General features: G+C 42.9%; 1 protein-coding gene across 1 annotated transcript; it reads left to right on the forward strand.

Moving 5' to 3' along the window:
* Positions 1–10,112: 10,112 nt before the first annotated feature.
* SLITRK2 (SLIT and NTRK like family member 2) lies at positions 10,113–13,983 on the forward strand. Its single transcript, XM_045030705.1, has 2 exons — positions 10,113–10,228; positions 10,556–13,983. The coding sequence occupies exon 2, from the start codon at positions 10,599–10,601 to the stop codon at positions 13,173–13,175; it is 2,577 nt and encodes an 858-aa protein (XP_044886640.1). The 5' UTR covers positions 10,113–10,228; positions 10,556–10,598; the 3' UTR covers positions 13,176–13,983.
* Positions 13,984–18,308: the final 4,325 nt, after the last annotated feature.

Consider the following 18,308-nt stretch of genomic DNA (forward strand, 5'->3'; position numbering starts at 1 on the left):
AAATGGGAATTAAGTGCCACGGCCGTGAATTTCACCAATGCTCCCATTTGCAAAAGCCAGAATATGGTGGGCTACCAGCAGGATGGGTGAACAATTACCACCCTAACGGCATGACCGTTTTGCGGCTTGCCTTCTATTTATTTTGTGTAGCACTGACAATCCCCCAAGCAGACCGATTAAAACCTAGATATAAAACCGTGGGAAAGTTGCTTAGCTGTCATCCTAAGGAAATGCTGTTCTCCAAGTACATAGCAATATCAAAGAGCTTATTATTGATTAAACTTTGAAAATAAAACTGCAACACTGTTTGCAGAAATGCCAGCCATTCTAATACTCACATAAGCATCCTGTGTTTTCACGCATTCGTTACATTGTATTACCGAGGCTGTGTCCTGGGCTGCCTACACCTGGAAAAAGAAAACTCTTCAGATAACCAATTAACATTCATAACAAGTTTTTAAAGCAGTGCATGGTGCCGTTTCCAAACATAGGTGTCTTGTCAGCATTTCCATTATAAATCTCATTGCAAGAGGGATGGTTGAGATAACATCTCAGCTGTCTCAAACTGCATCAGGTAAAACCCTGACATGCAAGTTGTCAATCTAGTTGTCCTTTTTTTGTTTAATATAAAAACAAACTTGCATTTTCTCCATTTAAGATCCAGCCAAAGGGGAAAAAAGGGTCAAATTCTCAGCATATCATTGTAAACTATTTGAGGCAGACACCATCTCTGTGTTCTGTTTGTACAATACCCAGCATGATGGGGGCCTGGCCCATGACTGAAGCTCCTAGGGGTTCCTGCAATACAAGAATAAATAACACTAATATCAAAAATCAACAACAACATGAACAAAATTATCACCAAACATTTTTTGTTAATTACAATCAGATTGTTCCTGAAGTTAACTTTGGGCCAAATTTTGCCACTTCTACTCCTGTGTAGTAGCCCATTCAAACTATTCACAGAATAAGGTATTATTCAACGAGCGTATGGGTGGCAAATTAGGCCCCATGGCACGTTGATGATGTAAATGTATTTTAGAAAGATAGTTTACATTGGTAAAACAGCTAATTAATATGAGCACACAGGAAGCTTTCATAATGTAGGTAAGGATGAAGACGCATATAAAGTGCTGTGACTCTTGCATTTGAGATCTCTAGGTATCTTCCCCCTAGAGGCATAAAGGTCCCAGGTCATCCTGGTGAAACTCTATTGATGTCACCAGTGATAAATCTGATCCCAATTGGCTTCTACTTGAATAGCTAGAAAGACCAGATGTCAATCAGCATAGTAGTTTGGACGCAAAGACATTTTTGGGGAAATTTATAACGTTCAGGGATTTTTGGCTAATTTTCTGGATTTCCCTTGCTGGTTTCCAAAGATGAATATGTTCTATTTTCCTTCTCTCATCCTGGCTTCTCTCGCTGCCTGATCGTGAAGTCATAATCTTGCATTTATGACATCAAAGTCTCCTTCAGTGAGCCATCTGCAGAGGGGGAAATGTTGAAAGGTAGAAAGAGAAGATGAAATATGAAGGGATGGGGAGTCATTTAAACACAAATGCCCTTGATAGATGGTATGAAATGCCAAGGGCATCATGGGATATATATATATATATATATATATATATATATAAGATCAGGGCAGAGACCATGGATGAAATCCTGGCCCTACTGAAGTCTATAAGAATTTAGCCATTGACTTCAATGGTGCCAGGCTTCCCCTGCACATCTTTATATGTGTCTGTACAGTGCCTAGCACAACGGGGCCTCTGGGTGCTACTTTCATATAAATATATATATTTGAATTTTTTTCACCATTTTCCATTGAGTTCTTCACACATTATCAATGCAACTGCCATTCTGATAAGCTTTAAGTGCCTCATCCATTTTCCTTTTGCCACTCTGAATTATACATCCTCAGATGTCAAACTCTATATCTGAAGCAGCCTGACTTCTATAAAGAGAAATATTGTAGGGTATTATTTAGCTAGGTTAATATTGTTCAACGGCAGCAGGGTTTGTCCTAAAGGAGGGTGCAGCTTAAACTGAAAGACAGCACAAAATATTTTTCTCCAGTCGGAAGAAGGGGAAAATCCTTATGTGTTCCTAGAGATGGCTTTTCTGTCCAGTGGAAACCGGAACAGAAATGAGCACTGCCTGAAAGGTACTGATTTCTTTTCTTGTTTAGCTGTTACTGCGCCCCCTTTTCAGAGAGATATTGCTCGCCTTTTCCGCACAGCTTCCTCATTACTACTGATTCTAGGTGGCCTCTTGATCAGCGCTGGGTTTTACGGTTACTGCCACCGAAAAGCTCCACATAAACTAGCACCACCAAGACCTCACTCTGGCACTTTTATGCCCATAAATAATTTTACACTGGGATGAGTCGTCCCACTGACTTCAGGCATGTGTTTGAAGAAACAGGGCCTTAGAAATAGCCTTAGCAATAATGATGAGAGTCTGATTTGAAACCACAACATTCACAAACTGCAGAGCTAAAATCTGATGCTCCCTATTTAACCCATCCCACTGTGGCTTGATATTGCAGGGGATTGCTAACACAGTAGTTGTTTTAGGAAGGGGCAAATATTTTAAAATAAATAAAACCACAACCCAGCAAATATTTGCTCAAGTTAACAATATTGAATTTGCGTTGGCCTTTTGCACCCCTTTTTCTGTTTGCTTTCTACAAATATCGTTGTGAGTGAGTTTAATGGAATACATTTGCATGTGCTGGAAATATCAGCGTGGATCGTTTCTACTGGCCAGGGTAAGACTTATGCTAAGACTAACTGACTTTGCCCTGGTCTTTGCTTGACATGAGTGTTGCTCCATGTGGACTTGCTTAAATGATGCTTATAGCTATGTAGGATAAATGTGATGTTTTCTACTGTGCTGGAGGACACAGATAAGGGAGTTAATCATACCCTCTTAATACACAAAATATAATGCCAAAAAGTCCCTATAATTAGGAAAAGCAGGAAAATCCCTATATGGTGTATGGCGTATTGTACAAATTATGATGGTCAGATAATGTTGAAAGGTATAAATATGCTAGAGTGGAAAGGCATAGTCAGAAACTTGTAGGAGAAATCCATCATGACCAGTCTATGCCCCAGGAGAAGGCGATTGATCAATATTTTTTCTATACATCTGTCATTCATTGCCTTTTATACAAATTGCAAACACAAGACCATGCTTTTGGTTCTAATAAAGGTTTGAATTAATGACTCTGAGTGTGTGGTAATCCTCACCCAGCACTTGGACATATTGAATTGTAAATGAATAGTCAATTATATTTGCAGAAAGCACATTCTGAATTTGCATGTCCAAGTACTCATGCTGGAAACCTTAATCTGGGTAATTTTTGTACTAACTGTGGTGCAAAAGCAGTAACACATGACCTTTGTGTGTACTGAGAACAAAATGACAGCACTCACATTTGGCATATTGAATACAAATGCTCATAGTGAAGTGCTGAAAAAACCTCCACAGGCCATGATTATTCATAGAAATTATCTGGTGAGTAATTTCAATTAAATAAATTCAAGAAAACAAGACAAAGAGGCTAACTTAGCAGAATACATTATTTACTATGAATTAGTCACTCCAAGTGAAATTCACCTCTGTGCAGAAAACCAGCACAAAGACTAATGTCCACTGAAGTCCCACTTAACCTGTGTTTTGAGGACTTAATTGGGAACTTTGGTGGTTTATAATTGTTGGGCTGGCTCTCTGTACAGGGTGAATTTCACCCTCTGCTCTTGTTGTTTCACATACCATTCTATATATGCCATTGGGACTTGAATCCTGATTGTGGTTTTTTCAGCATTACTGCCATACAAATAATAAGGAAACATATTTAACTATGGTGTTTACTGTATAATAAAGCAAAAGAAAGACATATCTCACAGCCAGATTTTTACCAATGAATATTAACGGTACCTGCATAGCCTACTGCATATTTGACCTTAAATGTTAAGGTAAAGCATGCAAATATGGGTGCTGAGGCACCAAAGTACATAACATGCAAGAAGATCATTGTGTTCAGTGGGACTCTTTGCATGATTAAAGGTACTCACATCATAAGTGTTTGCAGAACTGGACACTCACATTTAAAAATATGTTTAAAATATATTCTACACAGATTGCACATATAAGGAACCCTATTAAAAGAAATTAACAAGTAGTTGCATTAGCTGTTTAATAGTTACCTTCTCACTATGAAAGGAACGATAAATCCATTGACGGTGTATCATGGGAATATCTGTAAAAGCAACAAAGAATCCTGTGGCACCTTATAGACTAACAGACGTTTTGCAGCATGAGCTTTCGTGGGTGAATACCCACTTCTTCAGATGCAAGCGAATATCTGTCATTAGAAAAACCAATCCTGCTGTCCCTATTAGGGTAAAACTCCCATTTAAGGGATTCAGCAAAGCAGCTAAGCAGATACTTAACCTATTTAACTCAATGAGACTTCAAGTTAAGCGTTTGTTTAAAGAAATAATCCCAAACCCATTGAAGTCTGTTGGATTCTTTCCATTGACTTCAATGGTCTTTGGATCAGGCCTAAGTGTTTTGCTGAACGTGGATGGACATATGAACTTGCATACATTTAAGCACACGTTGTACTGAATTGGGCCTCACATCGACGGGTGGGGATGGAGGAGTTTTTTCAAAGTGAAGATTGAAGGGACTGGACTCAAGCTAAGGAAATATGCGTTGGTAATAACATGGTACAGAATGTATCAATATACCCAGTGCATTAGCAGACTGGAGAGTAGTTATTCCCTCTCCCCCCTCCCCCCCGCAAGTGCTTGTATATCCAGTTCCACATTGAATCAGATTTTGTTGTTATAACTCAAAAAAAATATTATTTTTATTTTTTTAAAAATCAGGATTCCACAAAAATGATGCAAAACAATGGTGATGATGAGAGTGACCTCTTCAGGTCTAGAGAGGAGAGAGTAGCCATTAAAACACTGTAAATTCCTGAAATATATTTGTTAGTCTCTAAGGTGCCGGTGCCACAAGTACTCCTGTTCTTTTTGTGGATACAGACTAACACAGCTGCTACTCTGAAACCTGGTTAAGATTTCAGTTCCTGCAGGAGCCTGAAGCTGGGAATATGAGTTGATGGCAGGTTTGTTTTAAGGAGTATCATTGAGTTATTTTGTTTATATAGTAAATCAGGGGTCGGCAACCTTTCAGCAGTGGTGTGCCGAGTCTTCATTTATTCACTCTGATTTAAGGTTTCGCACGCCAGTCATACATTTTAACATTTTTAGAAGGTCTCTTTCTATGAGTCTATAACATATAACTAAACTATTGTTGTATGTAAAGTAAATAAGGTTTTTTTAAATGTTTAAGAAGTTTCATTTAAAAATAAATTAAAATGCACAGCCCCCCAGACCGGTGGCCAGGACCTGGGCAGCGTGCCACTGAAAATCAGCACGCATGCTGCCTTCGGCACATGTGCCATAGGTTGCCTACCCCTGTAGTAAATGGTCATGAAATTTTAATAAACACAATCCCAATATAGCACAGAGATTTTAGGGTGTTGGGGAGGGCAGGGGAACTGAATTAAATAAATGCACTCACGGGACTTAAGAAATGTATTCTAGTCAATGGCCTTGCCGGTTAAACATTTCAGCCTATTGGGCAAACTCCAGCTGTCCACATCGCAGGTAGCCACTGGGCTGTGTGGTAAGTTGTCCAGCATCTCAGCTGAGATGTCTGGTGGCTGCTTGTTGGCTCTTTGCTGGAGGCAGCATCTCTGCCTCTCTCAGGTGCACACACTCCCCGGTGCGCTGCTGAGCATCAGTTGCGAGGAAGAAAAGAAATCAAGGCACAGCAGGTCGTGGGCAGAGTTTGCTAGTTCTCTCTCCTCTGTGCCCTTCACATTGACTCTTGCATCCCCATCCCTTTTCCTCCGTTCCCCAAAGGAAGCAGTGCAGCAGGAACCTCCTCTTTCTCCCTCGCCTTGATAACATGCTTTTTATTGCTGCTGGCTGAGATAAAGCCTTGTACTACATGTCACAATTATTGCCTGTTTACTTCTAAATGCAGCAACTGTTTATTTTCTTAATAATCACTGTTAGTAAAGAATAAAAATATCTCACAGTATAGCAATGACTTGACATACACACACACACTCACAGAGTGACAATGACTCAAGCCATCCACCCACCCACGCATATCTAGGAAAACATACACAGGCAGAGTAACAATGACTCTGGGAGCACACACAGAGAGGTAGTGAAGTCTATGAGCTCATTTCAGGACCCTAAGCACCAGCACCATTTGGGGACAGAAGTAGTGTGAAAAATTGCCACTTTCCCTCATTTAGACTTAGTGGATTGGTTTGTGTCTGTGAGATTATTACAGTTCTCAGATTATGTAGCTCAAGGAGAGATGGGCTGGGAATACCAAGAGCTACTGAAATAGATGTTAAAACTTCAGCTACAAGGGGAATGCGAGGATGCAAATGCTTTGCAGTTATCATTTCACTACTCAAGTCTTAACCCCTTGATTAACTAACAGGACGCTTAAGCATTTCCTGTGTCCATTCCTGACAAATGCATACAGACCACCTAGCCATTCCAGCACACATTCGCCTTCAGGCAATGGTTTCCAACTGATGAGTAAAGGTAGCTACTGCTCACCTAACAGAAACTCAACTGAGTTTCTACCTCTCTAGAAATTTCCCATTCTCGTCTTGCATCTCACACCACAGGACCTTAGAGAAGGTCTCTCTCTTTTTTTCATTCCTCTTTTACTGGATGATGAGATTTTTGCCAGATATTTTTACCATCTGTATATGGAAAGGTTTTTGACCCTCGCCAACTTTTCCTCCTTCAGAAAATTTGATATTATGACTGAAGAAAGTATCCCCCAGTCCATGTTTCTACGGAGTTAGAAAACCTGCTCTTCGATATCCAGACACATGAAGGGGCAGACAGTATGGTTAGTGGAGTTCTGTAAGGGTATTGACATTTTGTGTCCCTTTGTGTTTTATTCAATTATTTTTAATAGCTAAGGGATACCATGCAGGCTCTAAGACCATGCAGTGCCTACATCTGCTGTAGCATATTTAACCTGCATAAGGTGCGCTCACACTATTTCAAGCTGTCTAGGCTTGGATCAAGCAAGTCCTTCACTTCATGCCTATCCTTCTACACTCGAAAAGTACCTACATGGAGAACAGAAATTCGATAACAGAGGATACGATGTCAATGTAGCAGACAAAGATATAAAAAGATCCTATAGCTTGGAACTGAAGCTAGACCAATTTAAACTTGAAATAAGGTGCAATTTTTTAACAGTGAAGGTAATTAACCATTGGAATAACTTACCAAGGGTGATTCTTCATCCCACAAAATTGTTAAATCAAAAAACGGATTTTTTTTTTTAAAGATGTGCTCTACTTCCAACAGGAATTAATTCAGGGAAGTCCTATTGCTTGTATTAGGCAGGAGGTCAGACTAGATGATCAAAAATGACCTTATCTATGAGTCTTTTCCTCCGTGTGTATGGGGGGGGGGAGAGAGGAACAACAAAAATTGTCTGGAAAGCGAGCGTTTCTGGGCAGAAACCAGCATCTCCCTAAACCACTACAGCCTCTCCACCTGTTGACTCCTTTGACAACCCAGAATATAAGCATAAATTGAAGTTTGTTCAAGGCCACCATCAGATTGAGGCTCCCACACAATCCTAATGCCTGGAATTGATCTGGATTTAATTAAACAAAGTCAATGGGGAGAAAAACAGTCAGAAAAGCAAATGCTTTGACCATGTACTTGTTAAGTAAAGGGATTATAAAACATTTATGGTGTACTGAGAAAATCATAACTTTGCTCCTAAATAAAATAATTGTGTATTTTCAAAATCCCTTTTACTTCTCCTACTACTGTGATCATTGTACATATGTACTTGTAGTGTAATGGTATCAGCATCTTCTCTGTGCTTATTACTCCTGCCATCCCCTGACATGCTCTTCCTTCCATCCCACATACAGCTGGTAATTACTGCTGAGATGTGCAGTGCGTGAATATTGCTTCCACAGACATTGTTAGCAACTGACATAAATGCACCTTGGTTCTACAGAACACATATGCAAGCACAGCATATACAGTCCCACAAACCAAGTCCAGGACAGGACACTTTCACACCAGTACACACTACATGTCAAAATAGTTCATGCACAAGAATACACATGCATACATAAAGCCATCAGAAAGAAATGCAGTGGACTTACTGTTGCCTTCTGCTTTTGCCGTCTGATGGAGAGAGTTGTGCATTTCTCAAGAGAGTGTTAAGGATGTTACAGTGTTGTGTGTAGATGTGGTGCATGGAAGGAGGCCAGAAGCGGGTGGGTGAATGCCTGTGTGTGCAGGCACTGGCACTCCAAAATATTCCCCCAGGGAAAAAGTGGGTCTTGCATATCTTTAGCCCCAAAGTCTCCAATTTGTATCATCAAAATAGAGAACAATCTAAACACGCCTACTGAAAAAAAAAATCATCTGGAGCAGGAGCACTACAAAAACCTGGACCCAGCATATGGATTCTTCTGAATCCAGCCAAATTTTGCCCTCAAATTCTGTCTAAAGAGAAAACAAGCAAAAAACTGCTGCAAAAAATTGTGGACGCCGATGCATCCCACCGCAAAACTCTGGATCCAGTACATGGAACTTGGCAAATTTTGGCCCTACGCTGCACTGTATGTGTGTGTGTGTGGGGGGGGGAATGTAACAACTCCTAGGGAACACAAAAATTCAGACCCCAAGGTGGGCTGGAGCAGCAGCACTGCAAAAATGTGACTCCAACACCAGGATCATTTTTTCCGGTCTCCCTCCCCATTTTTTAAAATAACTAAATAGAGAGTAAGTACAACTGCTCAGATTGCAATGCAAGCCCAGTGCATCCCTGCTCAGCACCAGCTCAGAGACATCTATCCAGCGCTGGAAGCCTGATGGATCCTACCTTTTTTTGGCCCCAAAGGCCCTATCAGAATAGACAATACATGTTGCTTTTCCTAAAATCCGAGCTCTCACCTAACCTAGTTAAATAACAACACAACCTCATATAGCTCGCAACGAGGTCTTGCCAGGTCCTGCAAAATTTTGGCCATAAAATCTCTACATTTAACTTCATAAATAGAGATTCTCCGCTTTAAAACTCTGGTGATACAACATCTTGGCACAGGAGCACTGGAAAACAATCATCACGAATGATCTTGTCCGTTTTTCGGCTCCCCCCCCCCAGAGAGACCCCCAAAGTTTTACCTTCACAACAGACAGCAAGTTCAGCCCTCCTTTGACATCAGATAAACCTGTATCCAATGCATTGTGCTTAAGTGAAGCCACCACAACCCAGCTCTGACATCTCGTTCTGTCTAGAGGCAGCCAAATCTCATGCCGTACCCCGGGCAGGTTGGCAGCCCCGCTAGTCTAGGCGGTGTGAACGGTCACACTATGTTGTTGTTCGAGCCTGGTCAGCTCTTGCCTGACTAGTCCAAGCAACGTAAGGGATTTAGAAACACCTCTTCCATTCACCGTAACCCCCGTGGAGGGGGAGGCGCGCGTGTTTAGATCCCTTAGGCGGCTCTGGACCTCTCCCTGCATTGGACACGGAGGTAGGCGCTAGGGGTTTGTTGTTTTTTGTTTTGTTTTTTTAAATCGGGGCCAAAATGTGGCTGGAGCCGGATGCCAGCGCCGGGTTTTTTGCAGAACCCTCTGCTCCAGCCGCCAGATTTTGGTGTGCAGCCGAAGCAGCTGGACGCCTCTTCTATTTGGACTGAGGGGGGGAGCGTGGGGTGGTGGGGGGGGGGGGGGGGGTCGGGGCCAAACCCCGCCAGGATCCAGGTGAAGCCGGCTTTTGAATCCGGGCGGCGAGCTCAGCGAGCCTGCAGCGGAGCGGGCTTGGGGTCCCCCAAAGAAGAGGCTGGCGGCGGGGGGGGACGTGCCTCCCCCGGCAGCCCCATCCCCGGGCGTGACGTCAGCCCCGGCTCGGTCCAAGGGCAGCCTGCAAAAGCCCCGCGATTCAAAGTGCTCGGCGCACCGGCGGCAGCGCGCGCGGCTCCCCGGGCAGCGCCTCCCCCTGCCCGGCCCGCGGGGCCAAACTTCCCTGCGGAGCGGGGCGGCGCGGGGCGGCTGCTCTCCCCGGCGGGATGCGGAGCGCGCGGGTCGGGGCGCGGGCGGGGAGCCGGGGCCGCTCCTGATGCGTGAGTACCGCGGCGGGGCGCGGGGCTGGGGGACGGGGAGCCGGGGTCGGGGCAGGAGCAGCCGCCGGGGAGTGGGGCAGCCCCGGGCTGGCAGAGGCAGGGGGAGCTGCCGCAGGTGGGGGGGCGCTCGCTGAGCCCGTCTGGGCGGGAGGGTCCAGCGAACTTGGGGGGCCGCTCTGGGCTGGGGCAGGGCGAGCTGCCCCCCCCCCGGGGCCAGTGGATGGACGGGGGGCGGGGAGCTTTTGCCCTGCTCTGCCTTGTCGCCCCCCCCCGTTCCCTGGCCTCCTTAATTGGGGTTCTCCTCCCCCTCCCCCCCCCCGCTTGCAGGTTTGACTGCAGCTACCGGAGCTGGGACCCGCGGCGCCTAAAGATGCTGAAGGGGGTCTGGTTGCTCAGCGTCTTGACAGTGGCTGGGATCTCGCCCACGACCGAGAGCCGCAAGCCCGCCAAAGACATTTGCAGCCGGAGTCGCTGCCCCTGCGAGGAGAAGGAGAACGTGCTGAACATCAACTGCGAGAATAAAGGCTTCACCACCGTCAGCCTGCTGCAGCCGCCCCCCTCCAAGATCTACCAGCTCTTCCTCAGCGGCAACGCCCTCACCCGCCTGCACCCCAATGAGTTTGTCAACTATTCCAACGCCGTGACCCTGCACCTGGGCAACAACGACATGCAGGAGATCCGCACCGGGGCCTTCAGTGGCCTGCGGACCCTCAAGAGGCTGCACCTCAACAATAATAGGCTGGAGGTGCTACGGGAGGACACCTTCCTGGGCCTGGAGAGCCTGGAATACCTGCAGGCCGATTACAACTACATCAGCGCCATCGAAGCCGGGGCCTTCAGCCAGCTCAACAAGCTGAAAGTGCTCATCCTCAACGACAACCTCCTGCTGTCCCTGCCCAGCAACGTCTTCCGCTTCGTCCTGCTCACCCACCTGGACCTGAGGGGGAACAGGCTGAAGATGTTGCCGTTTGCCGGCGTCCTGGAGCACATTGGTGGGATCATGGAGATCCAGCTGGAGGAGAACCCTTGGAACTGCACCTGTGACCTGCTCCCCCTCAAAGCCTGGTTGGACACCATCACCGTCTTTGTCGGGGAGATCGTCTGCGAGACACCCTTCCGGCTGCATGGGAAAGACGTGACCCAGCTCACCCGGCAAGACCTCTGCCCTCGGAAAAGTTCCAGTGACTCTCACCAGAGGGAAAAGCACCCTTCCCACTCAGACACGCACATCCAGAGGCTCTCACCGACGGCCAACCCTGCCATCAGCCCCACCAGAGCCCCAAAAGCCAGCCGGCCACCCAAAATGAGGAACCGTCCAACGCCTCGGGTTACGGTGTCAAAAGACAGGCAAATTTTCGGACCTATCATGGTTTACCAGACCAAGTCCCCTGTGCCCATCACCTGCCCAAGTGGCTGTGTCTGCACTTCACAAAGCTCTGACAATGGTCTAAATGTGAACTGCCAAGAGAAAAAGATCAGTAACATCTCAGATCTCCACCCCAAACCCACCAGTCCAAAGAAACTTTACCTTACAAGTAACTATCTACAGGTTGTTTATAAAACCGATCTCCTTGAATATAGCTCTCTGGATTTGTTACATTTAGGAAACAACAGGATCGCAGTGATACAGGAAGGTGCCTTTATAAACCTCACCAGTTTACGCAGACTTTATCTCAATGGCAATTACCTTGAAATTCTGTACCCTTCTATGTTCAATGGACTGCAGAGCTTGCAGTATCTCTACTTAGAGTATAATGTCATTAAGGAAATCCTGCCACGCACCTTTGATGCTCTGAGTAACCTTCATCTATTATTTCTGAACAACAACTTGCTGAGGTCTTTGCCTGATAATGTGTTTGGTGGTACTTCCCTTACGAGGCTCAATCTGAGGAACAACCACTTCTCACACTTGCCTGTGAGAGGAGTCCTCGACCAGCTCTCAGCTTTAATTCAGATAGACCTCCAAGAAAATCCTTGGGATTGCACGTGTGACATAATGGGGCTCAGGAACTGGATAGAGCATGTCACTGAGCAGAACAATCAGCAGTCAAGTCCCCCTGTAGTTATCAATGAGGTGATATGTGAGTCTCCAGCTAAGCACTCAGGAGAACATCTGAAATTCCTGAGCAAAGAGGCCATCTGCCCGGAGAACCCTAACCTGTCAGATTCTACTCTCTTCTCTATGAGTCATAACACAGACACACCACACTCCCTTAGCGTCTCGCCCAGCTCCTATCCAGAAATACACACTGAAGTTCCACTCTCTGTCTTAATTTTAGGCTTGCTGGTTGTGTTTATCTTGTCTGTCTGTTTTGGGGCAGGCTTGTTTGTCTTTGTTCTGAAACGCCGAAAGGGAGTGCCAAGCGTGCCCAACAGCGCAAACAACTTAGACATAAGTTCATTTCAGCTGCAGTATGGGTCTTACAACATGGAGAGCCACGATAAAACTGAAGGGCACGTTTATAACTACATCCCCCCTCCTGTCGGGCAGATGTGCCAAAACCCTATCTACATGCAGAAGGAAGGGGATCCGGTTGCGTACTACAGGAATCTCCATGAGTTCAGCTATAGCAATCTTGACCACAAAAAGGAAGATTCAGCCAGCCTTGCATTTACAATCAGTGCGGCTGAATTGCTGGAAAAGCAGTCCTCGCCAAGGGAACCAGAGCTGCTGTATCAAAACATTGCAGAGAGGGTCAAGGAACTCCCCAGTGGAGGGGTTGTTCATTATAACTTTTGCACCTTACCCAAAAGGCAGTTTGCTCCTTCCTATGAATCCAGACGCCAAAACCAGGACAGGATAAATAAGACTGTTTTGTATGGAACTCCCAGGAAATATTTTGCAGAACAGTCTAAACCCGAGCATCCTTTGCTGCAAGGAAAGCTACAAACGGAACCAGACTACCTCGAAGTTCTGGAAAAACAAACTGCAATTAGTCAGCTGTGAGGGTGGATTGTGGGGAGGAGGAAGCATTTTAAAAGGGTCTTAAATGTCAAACTTGATTGATTCAGAACTCAATACCAATGTGATTTGTCACATTCTCAACATTTCCACTTTTTAAATTCTGAAAACAAGCAAACACAACCCCCTTATACTATGCTGGAGGTATGGTGTTGCTTTTGCAAAGGTCCCTTTAAGTTATTTCTACATCTTTCTTTTTTTCCCCCTCCCCTTAGGAACTGTCTCTGCAAATGAATGTTTCGACAATAGATTTTTGCATAATTCCCTCTTTTTTTTTTGAGTTGGGAGGAAGGGGGCCTTTTTTTTCTCTTCAATTTAAAGTGGAAAGGTAATGTATTATGTAGAAGATCTCCAAAGATCTTTTTCCTGGACTATAACTCTTTTTTGTAAATAATAATATACAATACTGCTGTTTCAATTACAAGTATAGCCACTGGGCATCACTTTCTTGTGTTAAAGTGCCTTTGCACTTTAAGTACATTATTACTTAATTGTTGCTCTTAGCTTTCATAAATTGAACCTATTTTAATGTGTTGTATTTTTGAAATTAAAAAAAAATGTAAAATAGATCTATATGTCAGCTGCATTAAATCAAACAATCTTGCTTGATTTATAGGAAGCCAGATCTTCTTTAAGGGAATGTAGTTCTAGGACTTTAAATATTGAACTGTAAATTATTTGGGTTCCCCCCCCCCTTTGGGTTTGGTTTAAGTGATTCATTGAAATCCACTAAGAGGATTTAGCAATGGACTAGAGTAATCAGCTGCCTCAGATGGGAGTAACAGTTCATTAATAAAAGACATTTAACATGACATCATAGTGAACTGAACAATTAATGTCCCTTCTTAATTCATTACACTGCAGCTCTAACACAGCCAATAATGTTCAGTGGTTTAAGATTATTTTCATACTTAATAAAACATTACTCTACTTGTAATATATATTTCTTCATTAAATTAGATATTTTTATACATTTAACAACAGAGTTTATTTTTCTAACTTCTTAATTGAAATTACCAGTTTGTTTTCTTGCCAGGTGTAGTACTTTTAAAATAAGCATGCACACCAGCAGGGGCCGCCACACAACCTCATTAAACACACAGCCATACATATAAATGAATAAACAAACTCTCAGAGAAATTTCAGAAGTGAGATTAGAACCTGGGGCTCTTCAGTCTGCTTGAGATTGATCGATACATCATACTAACTTTCAGCACTGTGAACTATTTCATGTTTTCCCTATCTAAATAGAAAGTAACAGTGCAATAATCCTAACCTAGCTGATAAATAACTCCCTCTAAGTACAGTAGTTTAAATTTTTAGAGGGCTTTATCAATCAATTACCTTTTGATCTCAATATGGCTTTTCATAAGAACATCAGTAAACATACTCAATATGTTTTCTGTTCTGCCTTTGACTTGGGCTTGTGTTACTTGAATCTTTACCTTAACTTCTTAAATGTACATTTTTTTCCTCCCTGGAGAATATTGACAACATTTCAATTAACAAGTGAGATATACAAACTTTATAGAGCCTTAGTAGCCTGTAAATAATTTTTAGATTCAAACATTGTGTGATTTCAACAAACAGCCCTTATTTACAACAAAAAGTTTTGTTTTGTCTATTGTAAATCCTTATGCAACTGGGATGGTGATCTGCATATAAAGTAGGCCAGGCTTTTCAACCCCTTATTAAAGCAATTGATGAAGTCTGAAAGAAGCACACTGTTTCCTTTTCATAAATAGGTTGCTCCACATAATAATCCTTTATTATCATGCAGAGATTGAAGTGGACTCTGCTGACTGATTTTTAAAGCTTTACTATAACTAATGATATATTATCTGCAACTTTGAGGAATTTTAAGCAATAGAATTTGGTTCTAAATGACTACAATCTGTATTATTTTAATCAGGACTTTTGCCAGCAGAAAGTAGCTTTATATTTAAGAAGTCAACAAGGTTTGCATGTATAGGGTCAAATATATGGGTCATTCTGCAAACCGTTTTCTAGTGAGTTATGTAACATATGAGTACATTAATATGCTAACATGTCAATTGTTTATCTTTAGAGGCCGTAACTTCTATTGCTGCTCATTAGATCAGGTTTAAAACTGAAGTGCTGCAGTGAACCACTGAAGAATCAGCCTTCAAAATGGTCTCATTTCAAGAAGGAGGAGAAGTATTATCATATTAGTTGAAGTTGGAATATTTGCCTGGAATAGCATCCATCTTTGGGTGAGGTACTTATTTGAGAGCTGCCAATAGTGTCGTTTTAGATCTGTGACACAGGATACAACTAAATGTATTTATTGCTGAGAAAATAGGAAAATCAGGTGTAGGGATTACTTAAAGTGACCGTTTTGTGAAGGGCTTTGCCGCATTAACTCTTTCTAAATTCCTTTTTAGTACTGTTTGCAAAGACTGGCACTGTTCTGTACCTGTAGTACTTTAGTAAATAGTCTTCCTCCCTCCCCCAAACAGAGCAGAACCAATGCTAAATTTCCTTGTCTTCTGCAAAATTGAGATTTCTGTTCTATAATGGTTAAGAATAACGTGGTAGCACTCAGATTATGAATTCTTTTAGTAGCTATTTATGGTTCAATTTTGATGTTTGTTTTGCTTCCCTGAGTTTTGCACATGGTTTGCCTTGATGGCAAAGGGAGATTTTTCAGGTATTGTTTTTCTTTACATTTTTTTGTTAGATCTATTAATGTATTTTATTTAGTAAATGCATTTTGATCAGTGCAAACTTTTCAAAGCATTTTTTACTCTAGGATCTTGTTTATTATATATTATTAAACTTTAATTTTATTCACAGCTTGCATAGGTTTGAGAGACTTCTTTTTCTTTAACAGTTAAAAGGCTGCTTCTAATAGAACAAGTTGTGCCTCTCAGCTGCTGTCCTGTGGAAGATCTGTAGGCCTCCCTTGCTATGCAGCAGTGGCGGCTGCCTCTTGCTCCTAGGAGATGATGCCTGCCTTGGTAGCAGCCTCATTGTTAGCAGCAATCTGAAAAGATCTCCCTGGTTGATCGCTCCTTTTCAGAGCTCACCTGTGGAAAAAAGAGTGACCAAATCAGTGGAAGACTGTTTCTGTATGAAATAAAATGAAAAGAGTTTATTTTCCTGGTAAACTGATGTATTTATGAAGCATGACAGAATGGCCCCCAGATTAAAGACGATGGGTGATATAGGGTGGCACAGTACTAAAATGATGTAGCTGTTTGCAGTACAGAAAAAAGGACTGCCTATTTTCAAAATTCATGGCTGCACATTTGTCTCTCTGGATACAGAGCATTAAATCAATAGGGCTACTGGTAAGTAAGATCTGAATAAAGTTATCAGAAGCTGACCCACCACAAACACCCGATGAGGCCGAACACTACCCTGATTTACACCCCTGTGCATGGGGGGATGGGTATAAGGAACGGTGTAACTGAGGATAGAATTTGGCTTATGGTTCTTAGGCAGGCATCTCCTAGAAGAAATTCTATTGCATGTGTGACACACCTGTCTTTGTTTGCTGATTTTTAAATGCTCATTTGTTTTATAGGGAGACTGAGAGAGAGAACTACAGTCACTGGTGTCCATGGCACTTTCAGCAGAGCAGGGCTGCTAGTGCCCCCGTTCTGGCCAGCTTCTAGTTTGGGTAATTGCTCGAGATTGATATTGTAACTCCCCCTCCTTCCCCAACAAGAAACGATTTGTAGAATGGCCCTGGTTTGCTATCTCTCACTGTGCCACTCTCTGCTGCTTGTGCCTTTCTGAAACCTCCAGGTTATCGGCTTCCTTCCCCCCTGAAGATGCTATTCTCCTCCCAGTTTTCTTCACCGCCTCAACTCTCTTTGCCTTCCAAGCTGCCTCATCACCTTCTGCAAGCTCTTTCCCAGCACTGATTCCAGCGCTCCCCTCAGATTTATCTGTCTGCTCTCTCCCCCTTTCCTCGCAAACAAGCTCTTCCTCTGCCCTATTTCCCTGTTGCTGAAATCCGCGCCGAAGGGAGTGATTCTGCCTATGCAGTCAAGGTCACCCTCTTTCTGCCTCCTTTGACAGCAGCAGTGTGTGTCTTTCTTGGATGCTGCTGCCTAATCTTCATGGTAAACATGGACCTTAGCACTAGAGGGAGCTGCATGTAGCAGTTCCCTTCCCCTGCTACTGTGTGGTCCTCTTCAGCTGGAAGAGGCTAGCTGGCAGGCTTCTAAAACAGAGCACTGCTTTTGCATCCACAGTGGATTTAACATGTGCTACCCAATCCAAGAACTGCTCTGCCTTCGCTGAGGGACATTCTGCATGAGGATTGGCAGATTAGTAACCTTAAACCATAGTAATTACATTCTGCCTCCCTAATGCCCTCTTATAATTTCAACTGGATGTTGAATTCTTCGTTTCTGTCCCTAAACTGTTGACTGTTGTTGCTGTGCACTGTTAAACATCTGCCTTATTCCACCCCTGAGGTGGATGCATTTTGTTGGTGGCTGAAGTGATCTCTGTAGAATTTGGGTACTTTGGGATGAAGAGCACTTATAAATAGTAATTCTTTTTGTTGTATCTACAGAGAATTGCGCGTCAATCTTTTTTTCTTTGTTTTTAGTTTATAAAAAACAAACAAGAGAGCCATTTTTTCTTAGTTTTAAGTTGTAACTATTTGTGTCAAGATAACAACTTGAATTGCAAAAATGAAACACTTCAAAAAAGAATGTTGACCTTGCATCAGAATACAAATGTCATAATTTTAAACTGCTCATGAGTGAAATGAGATACTGGAAACATTAATGAAACTTTTTAGGCTCTTCCAGGCTAATCACTGATACAGTTTGTGATTTTTGCATATTACCACTGTAGCAGATGGCAAATGTCAATTAATATAATGGAAGAGTTCCTATTTACCAAAAATTACAGAGAAATAAACTTTTCTGGTAGATGTGACATTTCTCAGGTTTTTTTTGTTTGTTTGTTTGTTTGTTTGTTTGTGTTTTTAATTCTTTTTTCAAAACATTCTGTAGGAGAAGTAGAAAATGATTCTTTAGGAAGGGGATCATAAAGTCTTTGGATTATCGATTGCCTCGTTTTTTTCTGGGCATGGGGCCAATCATTTTGACTATGTTTTTGTTTTTAATCCTG

This window comes from Mauremys mutica, chromosome 9, assembly GCF_020497125.1.
Source record: "Mauremys mutica isolate MM-2020 ecotype Southern chromosome 9, ASM2049712v1, whole genome shotgun sequence".
In the NCBI taxonomy this organism is placed as follows: domain Eukaryota; kingdom Metazoa; phylum Chordata; order Testudines; family Geoemydidae; genus Mauremys; species Mauremys mutica.

Coding starts and splice junctions, on each gene's coding strand:
- SLITRK2 (XM_045030705.1), top strand. CDS start 10,599: ATGCTGAAGGGGGTCTGGTTGCTCAGCGTCTTGACAGTGGCTGGGATC.